The 21,766-nt window shown below is 39.0% G+C and overlaps 1 protein-coding gene across 6 annotated transcripts in view; it reads left to right on the top strand.

Moving 5' to 3' along the window:
• SLC14A1 (solute carrier family 14 member 1 (Kidd blood group)) overlaps positions 1–21,766 on the top strand; it is a 103,382-nt gene that overhangs the window by 70,144 nt on the left and 11,472 nt on the right. For all 6 annotated transcript variants that reach the window (XM_072605247.1, XM_072605248.1, XM_072605251.1 and 3 more), the window contains 4 exons: positions 3,706–3,834; positions 5,244–5,430; positions 14,551–14,698; positions 14,872–15,006. In XM_072605247.1, coding sequence (XP_072461348.1) covers positions 3,706–3,834; positions 5,244–5,430; positions 14,551–14,698; positions 14,872–15,006 — 599 coding nt within the window. The remainder of the gene's footprint in view (positions 1–3,705; positions 3,835–5,243; positions 5,431–14,550; positions 14,699–14,871; positions 15,007–21,766) is intronic.

The raw sequence follows: 21,766 nt of genomic DNA, 5'->3' as shown, positions 1-21,766 counted from the left end.
TACACATTAAAAAAAATTTATATACTACAAATATTTGTTGAACTGAAATGAATTTGTTGAATATATTTTTATTATTTTAGTTATGTATTTGTATAATGAACTCTTCCAAATGCTTCCACTTTTACACTACATCAGTTGTTCAAGAAGATGGTATAACCTTGGACCTCATTATCACTAGAAGCTGTTACATCCCCACAGCCCTGAACTTTGAAATTCCCTCCAACCACAATCTCCTGCATTCCTCCACTCCCTCTTCCTTCACTCCTACTCCTCAGTACCTTTGTACTTCAATTCCTCTCTAGTATTGCAATATATCAGCCCTGTTCTAGGCCTGCATATTTCTCTACTCAGCTTTAATCATTTGATTAGCACGCACTTCTCCATCTTCACTGTCTTTGAATCCTTTGCCCCTGTGACCTTCTGTTACTTCTGCCCTGTACCCTTCACCCTGGGAAATTCCTAATGTCTTCCTCTTCTGCTTCTACTCCAATGCTGTTGAAAACTGCTGGGGAAACTCATAAAACTTTAGTGACTGGGCCCGTCACACATTTATGCTATCTAACCTCAGCTGGGCACTCACTACTGAATGATATTTCTTTTACTAATGTTATTGACCTTTCATATTATCAAGAGAGGCTCTCCAAACTTTTCTCTTCTTCAGCCCCCAACTCTATCTGTTCATTTACTCTCAGCAGAAAATCTGGCTGCCTACGTGACTAAGAAGATTGAGAGTCGTATGAGAGAATTCTCTTAGCCTCTTTTCTTCCACTCCTATTTCTTTCAATGTACTCACTGTTCTCTCCTCCTTTCTAATTGCACAGGAAAAGGTATCTCTCCTCCTTAAGCTAACCTGCCTACCTATGCCCTCCATTCCCTCTTATTCTATCTTCTCAATTATCTTACTCCATTACTGATTCCCTCTTACATGTGTAACTACAGACATAATCAGATCTCCCCTGTGTTTAAAAAATAAAACTACCTTTCTTTGCTTGAAATTACTTCTTACTTTTCCTTTTCATAGATAAACTACAAAAAAAGAGTAATTCATACTCATGGGTTCCACTTCCTCATTGGCTACTCATTGGCTTCCAACCATACTACTATACTGAAAGAGGTCTCTCCAAGGTCATTGATGGCCTAATTATCACCAAAGCTAATCATGTTTGTTTTTCCCCCTTGACTTCTCAGTGGCATTTGACTGTGAATCACCCTTTTCCTCCCTTGGCTTCCATGATGGTTCATGCTTACAATCTTTCTCCTACTTCTCCTTCTCTTTTGCTGGCTCCCCATCCTTAAATTTGGGAATCCTCAAGGCCTTTTTCTTTTTTCTCTATGAATTCTCTTCTTTGGCAGTCTTATTTTATCCTCATGGCTTTATTATCACCTCTTTGCAAATGATTCATCATTTTCCCTACCATAAATCTTTTCTCTCCCTAAAGTTTGCATTTTTGCTGACCAAGCCACCATCATCCCTAGGCTCATTAACTAAGACTCATGACTCCGGGTCCCTTTTTATCTCTTCCCTCTTCCTCATCTGACATGATTCAACCAGTAATCAAATCCTGCCATTTCTACTCAGGTAGTATTTCTTATCTGGTCTCTTCTCTCCACTCCTATTGCCACTTTTTTAAAAATTTTAAATCTATTTATTTATTTTTAGTTTTCAACATTCATTGCTATAAGATTCTGAGTTCTAAATTTTCTCCTCCTCCCCAAGACAGCGTGCAATCTGATATAGGCTATACATCGACATTCATATTAAACATATTTTCACATGAGTCATGTTGCTGCCACCTCTTCTAACCACGGCTATCATAACAGCTCCTAACTGGACTCCAGTTCATTCTCTCCGTTGCTGCCTGAGACACCTTCTCTCATGCAGTTACCATCACTCCTCTGCTCCAGAACGTTCAGAATCTCCCTGTTGGCTCTTGTATAAATCAATAACCCTTGACTTTGACATGCAAGATCCTCCCAGTTTGGTTCCAAACTACCTATACAGATTTTTCATACTGCTCCACTTCCTTTACTCTACATTTTAATCTAATTAGGGAAGAGAATATGCATTTATGTAGCACCTACTGTATTCCAGGCACTGTGCTAAGTGCTTTCCACAAATATTATCTCATTTGATCCTCATAGCAGCCTTGACAGATAGATGCTATTATTATGTGGAGGAAACTGAAGCAAAGAGAAGTGAAGTAATTTGCCTAGGATCACACAGATAATAATAATAGTAGTAGTAGCAGTAATAATTAACATTCATATAGTGCTTATGATGTTCCAGGCACTGTGCTACGTGCTTTACAATTATTATATCATTTGGTCCTCACAACAGCTCTGGGAGGTAGGTGTTATTACTATCTCCTTTTTACCATTGAGGAAACTGAGGCAAAAAAAGGTTAAGTGACTTGCCTACAGTCACACATCTAGTTATTGTCTAAAGCTAGATTTGAACTCAGGTTTTCCTAACTCCAGGCCCAGAACTGCATCGCTGAGTCATTAACTACCTAACTAGGTCACTCCATCTCCCCATTCTTAATCTGTCCTCTTTTGTCTCCATGCCTTTGCTGTTTTAAAAGTCCTCCTCAATTACTGCATCTTCCAAAAGATCTTCCCTAACCACTCTTTATCCAGATGAAATGCCCTCTTCAATCTCACAGTTTTGCCCAGACTTCTTTGTTCCTTTCCTCTTCTCTTTGTTTGATAGTTAGCTGGCTACTGTCTGTCTCCTCCCTTCTCCCCATTAGACTCTAAGCTACTGTACTATAGGACTTGTGTGATTTTTGTCTCTATGTTTCCATGGCAGAACATGGTATTTTTTATATATGTAACAATAAATGTTGATTGAATTGAATGATGATCCCATGAAACTTTAACTAAAGTTACCATAAGATTGTATGAAACGAGAACATGCAGGGAAAATTGCTTTGGAAGTAAAGTGTTGCATAGATGCATGGTGCTATCATACCTCTGCAGGATCAGCATATGTCCAAAAATTTTAGAGTGAGAAGACCTTCAGAGACCATCTGAGAAAGAATCTCCCTTTGTTATTGAATTGGATATGTGATCATTCAAGCTTAACTTAAGACCTCCTGGGAAGGGGGTTCCATTATTATAGAATTCAGAGCAGGAAGGGACCTTGAAGACCTTTGAGGTCAATTTCCTCTTTTTAAAGATGAGGAAACTAAGAAAATGGTAGAATATGTATATTTGATTCCTCACCCAGGATCACATAGTTAGCAAGTGAGAGGCAATAAGGTGGTGCAGTGGTTAGAGTACTGGGCCTGGAGTCAGGAAGACCAAAGTTTAAATCTGACCTCAGACACTTACTAGCTGTGTGACCCTGGGCAAGTCATATAGCCCTGTTTGCTATAAAATAAGCCAGAAAAGAAAACGGCAAACCATTCCAATATCCTTGCCAAGAAAACCCCAAATGGGGTCACAAAGAGTTAGACACAGTTGAAATAATTGAATGACAGGAATATCAGCCCAAGTCTCTGACTCCAAATTTGGGGCTCTTTCCTGTAATACTAGGCTTCTCCCAAAAGGATACCTGTGATTGGTAAGATGGAGTCATTGCATCAAACCTTGATCGTTAGCTTTTGCCCATCACTCACAGTTCTGTCCTCTGAGGTCAAGCAGAACAAGTCTAACCTCTGTTCCATGTTACAGCCCATTACATCCAGTGCCTCTTTCCTACAGGTCAGCAATAGCAGCTGGGCTTCATGGCTATAATGCCACGCTGGTGGGAATACTCATGGCTCTTTACTGCTACAAGGGAGACTATTACTGGTGGCTTTTATTCCCTGTGATAGTTGTGTCCATGACATGGTGAGTACAACCTGTTTTTTAGAAATACATGCTTTTTCTTTTGCATCAGGGATGTGTACAATTGAAAAAATATTAATATTTAATGCAGCTGATTATTTGAGGTCACATGCTAAAAATTTAGTGAATTCAATTACTATTTAATACTGAAATGAATCACCCAGATTTATGCTCTAAACACAGCCTCAAATTCTTCTGTGATGGAATCCCATATTAATATATGTATACTGAATATATACCACATAGTGCTGAATGTATTTCATTCCCTTTTGGAGCATTTTAATAACAAGTAAGAAAATGGCAAAATATGCATGTCTGTTGTTAAAATTAGACAAGATTTTCTCACTTCATTCTGAGATCAAAGAACTATGATTTTGCTTGTGGTGAGAACTGTAAGCCAATGGAACTATACCCAGGTTAAGTTCCAAGGGGCTGTCCAAGGCTTAGAGAGTTTAAGGGATTTGTATAGCTAGTAACTGTCAGAAGTACTATTTGAACTCAGGTCCCCCTGGCTCCAAATCCAGCCTTCTCTCTGCTACCTCTTTACTACTCTCTACTTCATGCTTATGATTTTAAAATAGAGGTTTCCAGTACTGGAAAATTCCACATGATGGCAAGAGCCTCAAAAGCATAAAATTCCACAATATCTAAGATTCTCAAGACTTTTTTCTGAATTTGCCAGTAATTCAATGCATTTTCATGAAAATTTTTCAAGAAAAATTGCTTAATTCTAATTCCCTCTCTTCTGTTGCATGCATGCAAAGGTGCCTCCTCTTGATTTTCTATTATTCTAAGGGAGGGTGTGGAAACCTGTGTCACTTAAGGGCACATGAACCACAATTTCTAACCAATCCAGAATGCAGGATAAAAAAACAAATTTTTTTTTTTTTGGTGGGTAAGGGATGTGGAGAGATGATCCGGGATTTGGGATTTTTTTCATAGAGAACTCTGGATAATTTACAGTCTTGGAAAGACGTCGAGTTAGGTGATTTGCCGAGTCATACATGCAGCATGTGTCAGTGCTGGGACTTGAATCAAGGGCTTCCTGGATGCTAAAACCACCTCATTATCTACTTCCCCAAGCTTCTTCTCATGAAACCCATTTTCAAAGTAAAGGTTTACCTTTTTTTATGCAACTTCAAGATAGGAAAATCCAAATTAGTAACACAGATTAAATCATGGAGTGAATGCTTTTCTTTATAGCAGTATTTTTGACTGTGTAACAGGAATCACTAGCATTATTTTTTTCAATGCCACTCCCCTAATGCCTTTCTATATATCCTAACTCTATCAAGCTGATATTACATGCAACCTTGCAGGAACATGTTTACCAAGTAAAGTCAAGTCTTCCTGTGGGATAGCTCTCAAGTGGGTTCTCCTGGTTTAACATTTTTGTTTTGTTTGTTTTTCAGCCCAATTTTTTCCAGTGCATTGGGCTCAGTGCTCTGTAAATGGGACCTCCCTGTTCTCACCCTGCCTTTCAACATGGCATTAACAATGTACTTGGCAGCCACTGGACATGACAACCCTTTCTTTCCCACCAAATTAGCTACGAGACCCACTCCCAATGTTACCTGGTCTCAGATCAATGTCCCTGAGGTAAGAGTTACATTCTCTTTTCACATTTCCTCCTTGTACAAAATATAGTGAGGGATCTGTTGTTTTGTTGTACATGAATATAAGAGCCCTTGTGTGTCCAAGATACTTTATTATCACTTTAAAGTCATTTTAATAATTAATTGCCATTATTAAAAACAGTTGAAAATCATGTTCAAGACAAAGTTCCCTTGTAAAGCCCAGTGGACTCCAGATAATATGAGATGAGTCTACTGGCTCAAGACTAACATCCTAACTTTTTTATGGAATTCTGTCTGAATAACAATAAAAATAGAGATAATACTTCAGAGTAGCTGCCTGGAAATGCAAGTATTTTATGGATTGATTGAACATTGAATTGAACAATGTCATTAAAACTGATACTAGACAAAAATGAATTTTGGAGCTGGAAGAAATCTTAGATATTACCCCTTCACTACTTGTACCACACGCAGCTAGGTGGCACAGTGGATTTACCACCAAGGCTTTTCTTTTCAACTTCTCTTTTCTCTATTTCCAACCCCCAACAAATATACATGGAGTCAGGTAGGTGGCACAGTGGAGTGAGCACTGACCCTGAACTTAGGAAGACCTGAGATCATATCTGACCTCAGACACTTCCTAGTTGTCATTTAACCTCTGTCTGCCTCAGTTTCTTTGATTGGAGTGATAATAATACCTACTTTGCAGGGTTGTTATGAGGATCAAATGAGATAATACTTACAGTGCTTATCACAGTGTTTGGCACATAAGTAAGGACTATATTTTGATGTGGTTCATCCTTTGTTTTTGAAGAGAACCAATAACATTAGATGTTGGGGTAAAATAGTGGATAATGGATGATATCTTGACTTGCCTGTAAATCAGATTTAAGTAAGGCAGAGTTACAAAAAGTAATCAGCCTCTTCCAGAGTCATCAGTGTCATGAAGACTGTTGATGGCCCAGGATGAGGTGTTCAGGGAGGACTGGCACCTCTGGTGTGAAGGATTACTGAGTCCTTTTCTGGTTGCTCATCCACTTTGGGTGTCCACCTGCAACACAACTCTTACCTGCAGGTACTATATAAAGTTGGGAAACTGAGATCTTTAGGTTCCAAAGCCAGTGTTCTTTCTACTATACTGTACAGCTGTCTCCCTCCCTTTTAAAGAGAAGGAAACAAACTCTGAGAGTGGGACTGACTAACCCATGGTCATATGACTAGTAAATGAGTGATCTAGAACTAGAAAGCAGATGTCCTGGTTCCTTGGCCTTTAATTGCCATAAACTGACTTTTGGTCACTTTGATAGGAGCATTGATTTAATCCAACCCTCTTATTTAATTGTTGGAGAAAAGGAGGACCACAGTAAAGTGACTTACCCAAGATTCCACAGATAATAAGTAATAAAGCCAGCATTCAAATTTTCCATCTCTGATTACTAATGATAATAATAGCTAACTATGTAGTGCTTCTATGTCCCAGGAACTATATGCTAAGCGCTTCACAATTATTATCTCATTTGATCCTCACAACAACCCTGGAAGGATAGATCCCATTATTATTCCCATTTTATAGATAAGGAAAGTGAAGCAAACAGTTTAAGTGATAAGTGACTTGCCCAAGGTCATACAATCAGTAAGTGTCTAAGTTCTGATTTGAATTCAGGTCTTCCTGATGCTAAGGCCATTGCTCTATTCACTGTGCCATCTAACTGCAAAGGGTTAAAAGTAGAACTAAAGGATGTGAATTCTGGCTCTTCTTAATGTTTACCTGGTAAGCATGATTAAGGTCATCTTGATAACTGTAAAGCAGAGAGAACTTGATATTAGTGTAAATGAGAGGAAATTTGACCTTTTTAATTCATAAGTGCTTTCTTTCAAAGACTGAAAAACGCTTCGGTGAATTTCCGGCTAAAGACCCCAAATAGCTATTATTCTCTATATATACCCCAAATAGCTATTACCCAGCAAATCTGAGAGCTGACTGTCATGAGTGACTACTTTTTCCCTTTGTCAGTCGCCCAGAAGGAAATTAAAGGAAAGAATTAAATAAGTATAAGGAAATTAAAAGAAGAAACATTCTAAGGGTACAATCATGTTTATAACAGCATTTCGAATCTGGGATCCTTCAAAGCTTTGCTTCAGAGTTCCAGAGGAGACCAGAGATATTTGAAGACTTCCCTGAATGATCAGGATGCCTTCAGAGTGGCCCCAGCTCCAAGCTAGGACTATTCAAATGCTGGTACCATCCTAAGTTGGAAACAAACCCATGGTGTAGCTTCCAGTCTCCAAACAAAGCTATTACTTATAATAGTTCTTAGAAAAAAGATCTAGGGCCAGGTTTTCAAGTGGACAGAATAAGAATCAAACAATTAATCAACACATATTTATTAAGTGTAGTATATGTGAGACTTGTGCTAATGCAAAGGAAAAACCAAAACAACACCTATCCTGAAGAAGCTTCCATTTTCATGGGAAAGACAACACATACATAAGACAGAATTTACAAAATAAATACAATCCATGGAAGATAGTTCTAAAGGAAACAACCACCAGAAGAGGCACTACACCTGCTCCCAAAATAGTACTTTCTCAGCCTGATGTGACAATGCCCTTCTCTCCTACATGGTCTAAATTTCTCATGCTTAGAATCAGTTTTTCCAAAAGGTCCCTGTTAAAATGCATACATGTTTTCAGAATGGAAGTAATAGAAAGGTCATGAGGAGACCTCTTCTAGGCCTCTCCTATTAGCACATTCATATGAATGAGTTTATCACATTGGAAAACTGTTATCCAAGAAGAAACCAAGAGCCTGATCCTGAGAGGGGAAGATATGTAGGAAAGGAGAGGAAAAGACAAGGTTGAGGAAGGGTGTTGGACAATGGAGGGCAGGCCAAGGGGTGATAAAGTGCTTGAAGGTACTTAGACGGAAAGATAGATATTATAGGAAAGATAGATATTATTTTTTCCATTTCATAAATATGGAAACTGGGGTCTGGAAAATTTGTCTTCTCTAAGTCACTCAGAAGGTAGGAAAGTTCTCCCTAATCCAGGTCTCCTGACCTCCAACCCAGTTCTGTTGAAACATGCTGCCTTCCCTATGGAGAGCTATTAGCAAAACTCAAATGAGATGATATACGTTAAGCACTCTATAAATCATAAACGTTTCCATCTAAAGCAGTATAAATGTAAGAAATCATTATTATGGTTATGACATCTCCACTTTCCCCCAGCATCAGCACTGAGCAGAATTATATAACAGGTCAGACTCTACCCAACAATGGGTCAGTTTGGGCAAATTCTGCACAAAGAAATCAATTCTGCCAAACCAGTTTTATTGGCAACCAGTGAATCTAATTTTAGCTGTGGGACTGAATTTTTCATTTTCCAACTAGTCACTTTGACAGCACATAGGGATAAATCTCCTGGCACAAAATGATATCACCAAATTAGACAGATAATACGGAGAGAGTAGGGGAAAAGAAAAGGTCAGTTAAATTGTTCTGTGATGGCATGTGACTTTAAACCATGCTGGCGATTAGATAAAATGTTAGTTCCCATTGCCTTTGAAGTTGATTTTCTGCAATACTTAATTATCCAAGAAATGTGTGCCGTGATAAATAGGATGAGGTAAGCCACCCTTGTAGATAGTTTCATACAGACCTTGTGCATTTCTCAGAAATGCATGAGATTCTTAAAACAGCATTCCTTCTATCCTTCACCTGCTGACTAACCAGTTGAAACTAATGTTTTAGTAAGGTAAAGGACAAGAGCATGAGAGCCAGGAGGGACTTCAGAGATCATCTAGGCCAACAGTGATTCAGTGGATAGATTGTTGGTCATGGAGTCAAGATGACCTGCTTCAGACCTTCAGACCTATGTGATCCTGGGCAAGACATTTAACCTTGCTTGCCTCAGTTTCTCATCTATAAAATGAGCTGGAGAAGAAAATGCTAGTATCTTTGCCAAGGAAACCCCAAATGGGGTGAACACTAACTATAGTTGGGTCTGGGGGAGATCAAGAAAGTTTTCATGGCCCCTGGGCTGAGTCTTGAAGAAGACAAGGACTGAGAGGCAGAAAGGATGAGTGGATTCCAAACAAGAGGAGAAGCAAAGGGAAACAGAAGGTCAAGTTTGAGAAACAGATAGTAGTGCACTTCAGATGGGATGTCAGTGATGGAAAGGATAGTCTTTTGAAATAAGGTTGAAAGGGAAGACAGGTAGGAGGCAAGTTGTTAAGACTCCTAAAGTACCAACCTGAAGAATTTGTATCCTAGAAGTGATAAGGAGCATCTAAGGTTTTTGAGCCAGGGGTGAGGTGGTCAGATCTGTGCCCTAGAAAGATCTCTGTTGCAGCTGTGTGAGCAATGGGTTGGAGCAAAGAGACAGTGAAAGTGAGAAATCCAATTGGAAGCAAAGGGACAATAGATAGAAAGTGGTGCTTGAAGGCAGGAAGATCTGACTCATGCTGGGTGTGCAACGCTGAACAAGTCACTTAACTTCTACTCTATACTGCTGTTATTCAGCCATGTCTGATTCTTCATGACCCCATTTGGCAATTCAATTTTGCATTCTCTTGGCAAAGATACTGGAGTGGTTTACCATTTTCTTCTCCAGTGTTTCCCCATTTTACAGATGAGAAAATGAGACAAATAGAGATTAAATGACTTGTGGCTGAAGCCAGTTTTTAACTCAGATCTTCCTGCCTCCAGGCCCAGTGTTCACTGAACCACCTAGCAATACTCTAACACACCTACATCAGTGTAAATGGTTTGATGAGGAGGGAGGTGATAATAATCCTCCACAAATTGCTACACCAATGGAGGTGACCTTGAGTTCCCAAAGACTGAGTTCTGTCATTGTCTACCCTAGGGAAGCTATGTGGTTCAGTGGCCAGAATGTTGGATTTGACCTCAGAAAGGTCAAATCCCACCTCAGACACTTAATAACTAAGTGACCCTGGATAAGTCAGTCTCTGCCTCAGTTTCCTCATCTGTAAAATAAGGATAATAATAAAAACTATCTCATAGAGTTATTATGAGGATAAAATGAGATAATTTGTGTAAAGCACTTTGTAAGCCTTAACACACATATAAATGTTAACTATTATTATTACCTTGCAGAAAGTCTTCAAGTATAGTTTTGGCAACAGATAAGAGTCAGTTTCTGAGCTTAGTTAAACGTGTAAAGGCTCTTCAACAGTATGGTGACCATGTAGTAATGAATGTTCTGATGTTGGCAACCTTTGAAAGAAAAGCGCCATGTAGGCCTCCATCCTGGACTGCCCCCTGGTACTTCTATAGTTAAAGAGGCAGAATGACAGTAGTGGGGACAAAAGATGCTAAGAAGTACGTCTTTTAGACCATCAGCACATTTTAATTTGACTTTTGTACTCCGACTGTGAGATTATTCTCCAACAACCAACAAGCAACACACTGTTAGAAATAACTGAATCCTATCATTCCTTATATTCTCCCTAAATGAGGAGGAGGAAGAAGGAAGAATGACAGTAGAAAGAGTGTTGAATTTGGAACCAAAGTACCTAACTTTTCAGCTCAGTCTTACCATCTAAAACCCATATGCCCTTGGGCAAGCCACAGTCTCCCCGGGCTTCAGTTTCCTCACCTCTAAAACGAAAGGGTTGGACTGGATGGCCTCTGAGAGCCTTTCTAACTTTAACAGTAGGACTTTAAGATATCATTAAGGGGAAGAATACCTTATATACTCTCTTTGAAGAGTAAAGGAATTAGAAGAGTCCATTTTCTTATGTGCCAAAAGGCAACAAGAAACATAATTTCATGGTTCATTTGTTCATCTCATACTTCACTGCTCATTAAAGTAAATTTTCAAAAAAAAAATTGAGACTAATTTTAGATTGTGAAACAACAATTATTGCAGTGGATTTTATTTTAATTTTTAATAGTATTTTATTTTTTTCCCCAAGTACATGTAAAGACAATTTTGGCACTCATTTTTTAAAAATTTGAGTTCCGAATTTTGTCCCTCACTCTTTTCCCTCCCTCCCCTGTAAAACAATAAGCAACTTCATGTAGGTTATATGTATGCAATTATGTAAAACATATTTCAATATTAGTCATGTTGTCAAAGTGAATCTTATAAAGAACTTGAAAAGAAGCTCCAAATTAAATCAACATATACTTTGATACTTGGTAATTTCACTGCAAAGGTAGGAAAAGGTAAAGATGGTGAGAATTACATTATTAAACATGGATCAGGAAAAGGATTGAGAACAAAAGCTTTTTAGATGACACAAAAACCTTACATCTATGTATCATAAATACTTTCTTTGACAACAGAATTCTGGAACACTAGAGGAGGGGACACTGAAAAAAATCACAAAAAATTATATTGTTGCTATTTTAAGTGACTGGAAATGACTCTAATAATCAACTATTTATGTATAATCTATCTTATTAGAGCTCCTAGTGGGATGTATGGGGTATTCAGGGAGGACAGACAGCTAAGCCTTGTCAGGGCTGCTCTCTACCTCTGGTGCCCACCTGCCACCCAGCTCTCACCTGTGACTCCAAGAAGTCATAACATGCACAGTGGCCACAACCTAGTAAAACCATCTTAGCAGATGGGCTAAACCAGGTTGAGGGTGACTGACAGGCCTCAAATCCATCAGTGAATTAGAGAGAATATCTACCTGAAGCATGTGAAGACTTCCCCTGGAAAGACTGGACAGATGAGAACAATTTGTTTCAACAGTCGTGAAGGCAGCTGAAGTAGGTGCTGTGGAGTATTTAGAGCTGGGTCAGACACCAAAGATGCCAAGGTCATCCACTGCATCCCAGGCCATCACCAGTCATCTTGACTTTTGTCTTGTCACTGGACTTTGATGACTCTGGATGAATGAGGCTGCGAACTTTGTGAAACTGCCTCACTGAAATCCAATCCATGTACAAGCCAAGACATTCTCCTGTGACGTCAATGATCCTCTTCAGAAATGAAGGACAAAGAACAAGAATAGCTCCTGGTTAGACCAAAAATCAAAATTAATATGAAACTAAAAGAAAGAACAAAACTGTTTTAAAAGATGTTTGTCATTGGAATAAGTCAATCCTAACCTATTCAAATAAGTTAAGCTATGAAAACTTAAATCTGCACTAAGATTTTTGGAACACCCTGAATGGTCCTCAAGGTTGGTAAAGTACTTTATATAACAATGTGAGGGAAGTTCTAGAAGTATTATTTTCATGCCCTTTTTTTCCTGAAGAGAATACTGCGACATGTTAAGTAACTTGTACAGCATCACATAACTAATAAGCGTCTCAGTTGAGATTCATACTCAGCTCTCCCTAAATCAAATTCCTGCACTCTGTCCACTATAGAATGCTGCTTCTCAGTAAATGGCATTTGAAGACAACTTGAATTTCCTTCTCACAGCCTGTTTGCCAAGACATAGCTGGCTTACCTCTTTTTTGACTGTAGTCATTTCCCCCCTATTATGGAATCTGAAATATGACTCTGATGTATACAGTTGTGTAATAAGATTGCTTTCAACCAAGATGAATTTACTTGTTTTTTTTGGAGAGGCAATGGGGTAAAGTGACTTACCCAGGGTCACATAGCTATTAAGTGTCAAGTGTCTGAGACCAGATTTTAACTCAGGTCCCCTTGAATCCAGAACCAATGTTCTATCCAGTATACCATTTAGCTGCTCCCAAGAGGAATTTACTTTTAAATGTCATAGAACTGTTTCAGTCATAGATACAGACTTAAGTTATTACAGTTTAAAAGTATACAAAGATTTAATGAAGCCCATATATACATATCATCTTGAAATAATATAAGGTGTGTTTGTATACTACTTAACAACCAAGACAAACAGGGAAATAGTCACAAGAAAATAGTCACTTGGGTCCCTATCAATAGTTCTATTGTGAAGAATAAAATTTATTAATTTAAGTCAGACCCTATGACTTCCTGGGAATCCTGTTCTGTGAAAAGGAAAGTTGAGCTATGTGGGAAATGTAATCAGAAAATACACACATAGTTGAGTGTCTAAGAATATTATGTGCTGATTGCCAGTGGTGACTGACATAAAGAAAGGCTTTTTTGTTGCTTGGTCACATCCAACTCTTTATGACCCTATTTGGAATTTTCTTGGCAAAGATATTGGAGTGGTTTTCCATTTCCTTCTCTAGCATGTCTCCATTTTACAGAAGAGGTACTGAGGCAAATAGGAACCACGTGACTTGCCCAGGGTCACACAGCTAGTAAATGTCTAAGGCCAAACTGGAATTCAGATCTTCCTGACTCCAGGCCTGGTGCTCTACCCACTACGTCACCTAGCTGCCCTCAAAACTTAGACAAATATTAGTAGTCAACAATAGAATTATAGGCATGGTCCTAGTGAACCAACTTACTATTAATCGCTTCCAATTTTATGGAAGTTTTAGACTAGGTTCAAGTCTTTAGCAGCATTTAATACTATTATTATCCCCCCTTTTTTGTTGGGGTTCAGAGAGAAGTGGTCTTGGGACAAGAAGCTATCCTATTATTATTTCTTTATATTCTATGTTTAATTGACCCAGGATATTTTTAGTTGAATAAAAATAATAGGTTTGGAAGTTTATTCTTGGTAGCTTCACTGTAGGCATCCTTCGTACAATTCCAGTAGCATACAAGTTATCAAAGACGATATACACCTCGTCCTCTTCCCATGTGATTATGGTTTCTTCTGCTAGGTCTCTATGATTTGAAAGCATTTTATTCCATGGAGCTAGGAGATTATAACCATTTGGGATCTCAACATCCATTAAAGATATTATTCTTGAGTTTTTCTGAATCAACATTATATCTGGGCAATTATGGGCAATAATTTAGTCTATAGTAATAAGAATCATTATTAATATCAGCAATAGCTACATTTTCTCAAGCATAGCAACTCATGAAATTATCTTGTCCAGGGGTAGTGGTTGGGGTCATTGGAAGGAGTACCCACAATGGATCAAATTATACAAGTTCCAAAGCGTCAAAATTCCATTTTGGATGATTCATTCTGTGTTACCAGTCCTGTGGAACTTGGCTCAATATCTATAGCTCTTACCAATATTCATTTGAGGTTGTTTATATTAACCCTGTATTTTTTTTGCGGGGGTGGGGGTTGATTTTACAGTTACTCAAAGCCATCCCGGTGGGAATTGGTCAGATCTATGGCTGTGATAATCCTTGGACTGGTGGGCTTTTCCTGGTTGCCATTCTCCTCTCCTCCCCAATCATGGGCTTGCATGCAGCGATTGGATCAACAGTGGGGATAATAGCAGGTACTCCCACTGTCCCTGGCAGGGGTGGGTCTCTTGAATGAAGTAGATGATTTGTGGGGCTCTCATTAAACATCTGCGGATCCAGCTCCTTTCAGTATACTGGGCCTCTCCTTGAAATTAAAGGCATTAAAATTAAATTTAAAGACACTAACTCCACTTCTCTTGTGTGATAGGACTGACCCTTTCAGCTTCATTTGAAAATATCTACAGTGGATTATGGGGCTTTAACAGCTCTCTGGCCTGCATGGCAATAGGAGGGATGTTCGTGGCTCTCACTTGGCAAACTCATCTCCTGTCACTTGCCTGTGGTATGTATCCAATGAAACTCCAGGGCTGGGTTAATAACTATGTATTGAGGGAAAAAACGTTGTGACCTAGAAGCATCAGATTTAGGATAGATGCTCTTAACCATTTTAGTGTCATAGACCCCTTTGGCAGTCTGGTAAAGTCTATAGACACTTCAGGGTAATGTTTTTTAATGTATAAAATATGTGTGGTTACAAAGGAAACCAGTTACATTGAAATAATTATCAAAATATATTTTAAAAACTTCATGAGCCCCAGGTTCAGAACTCATGACTTAGGGTAATAAGTAAGAAGGGGCTTTAGAGGTCATCTAACTTAACCTGTTCATTCTACAGATAAGGAAACTGAAGACCAGAGCTAGAAGGAACCTTAGCTCATACAAAGTTACCCCTAACTTTAGAGAGGAGAAAAATGAGGACTAGAAGTTAAATGATCTGTTCAGGCTCACAGAGGTAGTAAAAGGGCAGATGGGTACCTTGACCCCAGGATTCTGATGCTAAATCCAGGGCTCTTGTCATGATACCAACATACAGGTTATCAGAGATGATATGCACCTCATCCTCTTCCCACATGTCTAAGTGTCGGGACAGCTGGGTTCCTGTTCTATCTCATCCGCTAACTTGAATGTGGCCTTAATGTCAAGAAACAGTCACGGGCAGAAAAGCACCTGTCCCTCACAGCTATGTCCATATACCAAGCTATACTTAGATGTACTGGATAAGGCACACTGGTTCCACCTTGTGAATAGGGAAGGACCTCTTTGACACAAAAAGGAACTGGAATGGACAAAAGGTACACAAGGAGATCAACAGATACATAGGCACACACATATATACTCATATATATGTGTATGTATGTATATATGTGTGTGTGCATGTACATATACGTAAAATACAATAGCATGGTAGCTGGTCATGCAGCAGGACAAGAGACCCAGGGATTACTGGAAGAAAAATGCAGCTACTTAGCTCAGGAAGCAGCACTGGTCAATTAGGGCTAAGATTCTCCTATGCTCTGTGACTCAACAACTTAAGATCCTGTAAATTTATTTGTTCTACCAACTTTGTCTTGGCAGCTGGCAAAGTCCTTTTGAAAAATTCAACCTCTGTCTTAGTTGTCCTAAGGAAAATGGCAAGATGTGGAGGGTGGAGCAGGGAGACAGAGACAGAATCCATTAAAAATTCAGAAGAAGATAGGGTAGGGTATAAGTGAGTTTTAGGGTGATGGAGGGGCATCTGGACTATCTCTAAGACATTGTCTGATGGCATTCACTCTGTTTCTCTAAACAGAAGGGACTGAGTAAATAAAACCGAGAGCATCCCAAATGAATCAAGGCTATGACTCTTTCTGCCTAGGATCTGTATGCACTGAGAAAGTCACTTGACCTTAATTTCTTCCTCTGTCAAATGAGACTAATCAGGCCTAGTCCCCATCTACCTCACCAGATTGTTTTGAATATAATATGAGATCATAATGATGAAACGATTTAATAGTACTAAGCACTATTCAGATCTAAGCTGCAGTTACTGTTGTTATTATGACTCAGGGAAAAATGAATATAAGTTGTCCTTTAGTCTAATATTCTTGAAATTCAGGATATGCATGACTTTAGGTAAGTTTCTTAACTTCCTAGACCTCAGTTTCCTCAGCCATAAAAAGATCTAGATTATTGTCATCACCAGGAGAATGTTTCAGGCCAAAGAAATCAACAGCAAATTCTTTTAAGCTAAATACCTCATTAGGTGTATTAACTGATTAGGCTGCAAACTTTGAGAAATGCATTAATTGTCTAATCAAAACTGTGTTAGGGATGAGGGGGACCTTGTCAACTCATTTATGGGTGAAGTTTATTGCTCCAGGTCACAGAGATCCTTATTGATGCAACTGAGCCTTCAACTTGTATCTCCTGATTTCTCTGCCAGTGTTCTTTCTGGGACACCACACTGCCTCCTTCCACACAGGCAGACTATGGCTCCAGGACATTAGGACATTAACTGAGGGTCTAAAAAAGCTAACTTTTTCCCTAACATCCATGAAGTACTTTATTCTCCTGCAGGCACTATTTGTTTATTTTGGAAGCAAAGATCTGTTAAGACTTTTATAACAAAGTGTTTTCTTCAATAACAATGGAACTGAACTCTAATATCACAACTCTAATGGGTATAGAAATGGCATTGGTAAAAGCAGTTAGATGGGACCAAATAGACACAGACAAGATCTCTTCCAGACATGACACAAATGTGAAGACAGTGAGACATTGACTCTCAAGATACTTGAAAGAAGGCAAAATACCAAATGTTTGGAAAAATCTCAGATGTCATTAGTTCCCCAAACAAAGCTATCAGGAAAAAAATCAGTAACTACTCATCCATATGTCAATTTTCCCATCTTTATAAAATCTTTGTGAGAATAATATACATTTATATTACACACATATATCTCAAGGATGTTGTAAATTAAGTTATGCAAAGGAAACACAGTTAACAAATCATATTCCAAAGCAAGTCACATTTTTACAGTCACACAATCAATAAGAGGTTTAGAGAATACCGTATCTCATGGTACTGATTGGCATATTGGCTAGAGAAATAGCATTTGATCCTATAGAGGGTCACTTCAAAGATTAAACTCCCAACAAAGTGTCTCCCCTGTAAGAGTTAAACTCATAAAAGATTCCTCAAAAGACATGATATCAGAAATGATGTTGATGACCTTCTGATTAGTAATTTCAAGTAAGCTATAGAACAAAGAGACCTATGCTCACCAAAGGCATTTGCCCCCATTTAGGAGGATTTGGCAGCACAGAATCCAAATGAAAGAAGAATTTCCTATAGATTGTAAAGTAACTCTAATGCTTTTATTTGCAAATGACATTGTGCAGATTAGATCAAACCCTGGCCCATGAAAGAGCTTCCAAGATGAAATTCATGATTACTTCAGAGTTTGTTCCAACTATCCACACAGAGAAAAAAACCAAACAGATGAAGAATTCCTATTGTCAATACCATGAGGTGCGTTCTGTATGGCCAGCCACTGAGCTAGCCCATTGCTGCATAGATCTTGGATAGGCGCTGTACACAGATGACAAACTGGACCCAGAATTGGATAGGAGGAAGAGAGTAGACTGGATTACCAATGTGGAAACTGCCTAGTCCCTTTAATGAAACCAACTTGCTCCCTGAAACACGGGCACATCTTAAAAACAAAAGCAAAACTTGGTTATACTATAAGACTATTCATTCTGAAATGTCAGTCTCAAGGATCAAAGTTACAGGTCACATACAGGACAACTGAGAGATGCTTGATTGGTATAAATATAGCGTACTACCAATGAATAATTGTGCACCTCAAACAGATGAAATATATTATCAGAAAGAAATAGGATAAGAATGTGGGCCAATAGTTGGATAGTCCATTTACATCTTTACCCATGTCCTCTATAAATTGTCCACAGTGGGTTCATCTAGAATGGTTGTGTTGCACAGGATGAGATTAGTGCCTTGCTGGGGTGTTTGTGGAAGATTCTGCTTCCCATCAGTCCTATCCACTATCATCTTAGCCAGAAGTCATAAGCCCTGTATTCTCCAAACCTATGAGGATGGTGAGCTCTGGAAGGTCCTGCCCAACTGGAAAGGATTTGAATAGGGACCTGAGGTTGGACTGAATGCTATATTACAAGGACTAACCCAGATAAGTTCTAAGAGTTCCATCCCGAGAAAGGTGGCCACCAGGTGACAAATATTTTTTAATAACAGCTAAGGAAACAGTATCCTAAGGCATGCATTGATGAAAGTATAAGCTATGTGCCACTTAAGCTCTGAGAGATTCATTTTCCCATCAGTAAAATAGGGATAATATTAGTGTACAAACATACATGCACACTCGTGAACACAAACACAATATCAGCACAAGATTGTTGTGAGAACCAGATGAGACAATGTAGATAAAGTCTTTTTAAAATTTTTAAATACTGTATAAATGCCAGCTAATATTATGAGCCTCATTACTAAGCAGTGCACATATCCACAACATCACAAATCCTTCAAGCAATGTTAAAGTGTGTGTGGATGTCTAGTGTCATGGAAAAGCATGGAGTGATCAGAGCATTTGAGATTAGGAGGGAAAGTTTGCAATTCAGCATCAATCAGGAAAGAGCTCTGGGAGCAGTGGATATGTCTAAATCCTGAAGAAGAGAGATCCTTTTTGGAGGGGTGAGAGCATGCTAGCCTAGGGGTGAGGAAACCCTTAGCAAACCTTCAAAGGTCAAGAAGAGAGATGCTCTAACCAGGAGGGACAAGGTTAAGGTATTGTCATGTCACAGGTGGGAGGTATAGCAAAGGTTGTTTACACAGGGCTTTGAGGTAAAGTACATTCTTGGCAAGTAAGATGTTGCATCCAGTTTCACAGTGCTCATTTCACAGTGATCTCAAAATGACTTGCCATTTCAAGTCAAGCAAGTAAATGTATAACCAAGACTTAACACAGAATTATTCCTTGCCTTCATCTGGTAAGGTCACTTGGGACAGCTTAGATTAGGGGTGGAGAACCTGCAGCCTCAAGGCCACATATGGCCCTCTATGTCCTTAAGTGCCCTTGGGTCCTTGAATGGGGCTCTTTCACTGAATCCAAACTTCATTGAACAAATCCCCTTACTGAAAGGATTTGTGCTTTAAAACCTAGACTCAGTCAAAAGGCCACTCTCAAGGACCTAGAAGGCAATATGTGACCTCAAGGCCCCAGGTTCCCCACTCCTGATTAGACAAAAGCCCCCAAGTGCTATCTGTTTCATGTCAACTTTTAAATACGAACTGTCATAATTAAGTAATTAATTTTTATTGGTGTTGTCAATGCAAAATGTGAACATGTATGATATCTTTTATTGGCTGGTTTATCAAAGTGGTGATTTTCATCTGCTTGCATTAGCGTGATCCTTGCCCATCTTAGACTGTTGGAAGGGACAATGTCCATGAACAGCAGAAACCCTGGTTGGCTCTAAATGGTCCCTGCCTTAGGACTGTAGCTCCAGCCATTTGGGAGTTTCTGTTGTTCAGTTGTATTCATTACTGTTCAACTCTTTTTGACCCCATTGGGGGTTTCTTGGCAGAGATACTGGAGTGGTTTGCCATTTTCTTTTCCAGCTCATTTTACAGATGAGGAAACTGAGGCAAGCAGGGTTAACTGACTTGCCCAGGGTCATACAGCTAGTAAGTAATTGAAGTCAGATTTGAACTCAGGGAGATGAGAATTCCTGACTCCAGGATGGGCACTCTATCCGCTGTATAAATCCAACTTTTGATTGCACCTAGTTTGGCTGTTTTGCTTGCCTTCAGGGTCAATCTTAACTAAGGAAGCAATGAAACTCACAAGGGAGCAGCTAGTTTGTGTTCAACCCCGACCTCAAGGAACTTTCAGTCTTACTGGAGAGAAACCAAAGGCACCTAAAAATAATCAAGCAACAGCACCAGAGAGTGTTCCTAGTTAGGATCAGTTGCCAGCATGACAGACAAACTGTTAGAAGAGTGTATTCCAGACAGGTTCTGAAAAGCCTTGAAGGTCTTAGTGATGCAAACAGGTTCTCAGTAAGAATGTTTCTAAGCTAACTATACTTTCCACTCTAAAATAACAACTAAGAAATTTTATCTTATCAAAAATATCTATTATGTGTGGCAATCTTTTTTTTAAAAATGATCAGTTTATTTTGTCTTGCTCAAAAACGTCTCAGTGCTCCTTTGTCCTGGGGATTTCATGTCCTCTCATCCCATTTCCACCTCCCCCACTCCCTTCCCACCGCCCTGTATATCAGATATGTGCTGGAGGATATACTAGCTTGAGATAGCCAAATTATTAAATTTTCAGAGTTAAATTTTCACCTTGGAAATCAGCAAATCAAGGCATGATTTATTGTTTTGTTGATTTTTAAACTTGAGAAAGTTATGGGGAAAATGTTAGTAATGCAGACAAAACTTGAAAATGTGTCCATCATACATCACTGCAAATTTAAAGAATTCTGTATTTAGAGACAGAGTACCTGACCTGGCTTTGGATCCCACCTCTAACAAAGTTACTATCTGGCGATCCTAGGCAAGTCACTTCATTGATCTCTTAAGGCCTCCATTTCCTCATCTGTAAAATTAGGGAGTTGGACCCAATAACCTCTGAGATCCCTTCTGACTCTAAATGGAGGATCCTATGATTTATGACCTGACTTCATTTACTGTGTAAGTTATCTCAGTTTTCTGGGTGTGTTTCCTCATCTATGAAATAAGTTCGTCTCCAAAAACTAGCTGATTTTCAAGAAGCACCAAAGTGTACTGTGGTCTAAACTAGTTTGGAAAACTGCTAGGAGATCCTCAATAAAGGGAAGGACCAATGTGGGTTCAGACAGCTTAGAATACTGGGGAAAAAGCTCTGGAGTCAGAGGAGGGTTAATGTTGCAGCTCTGCCATATACTCTGCCAAATAAGGCACCTAACCTCAGCTCCCTCATCTGCAAAACATGGATAATGCGCTTGTACTACCTTGAAAGGATAAATGAAATAATGAAAGAATAATAAATTTATTTGGGGCCTCTAGGTAGTGCAGTGGATAGAGCACTGGGCCTAAATTCACTAAAACCTGTTTGCCTCAGTTTCCTCATCTGTAAAATGAGCTGGAGAAGGAAATGGCCAACCACTCCAGTATCTTTGCTGAGAAAATTCCAAATGGGATCACTAAGAGTTAAACACAATGGAAAAATACATTTATTAAACCTTTACTTTGTGCT

This window comes from Notamacropus eugenii, chromosome 4, assembly GCF_028372415.1.
Source record: "Notamacropus eugenii isolate mMacEug1 chromosome 4, mMacEug1.pri_v2, whole genome shotgun sequence".
Classification (NCBI taxonomy): domain Eukaryota; kingdom Metazoa; phylum Chordata; class Mammalia; order Diprotodontia; family Macropodidae; genus Notamacropus; species Notamacropus eugenii.
This window is presented reverse-complemented; position numbering and strand designations above follow the sequence as displayed.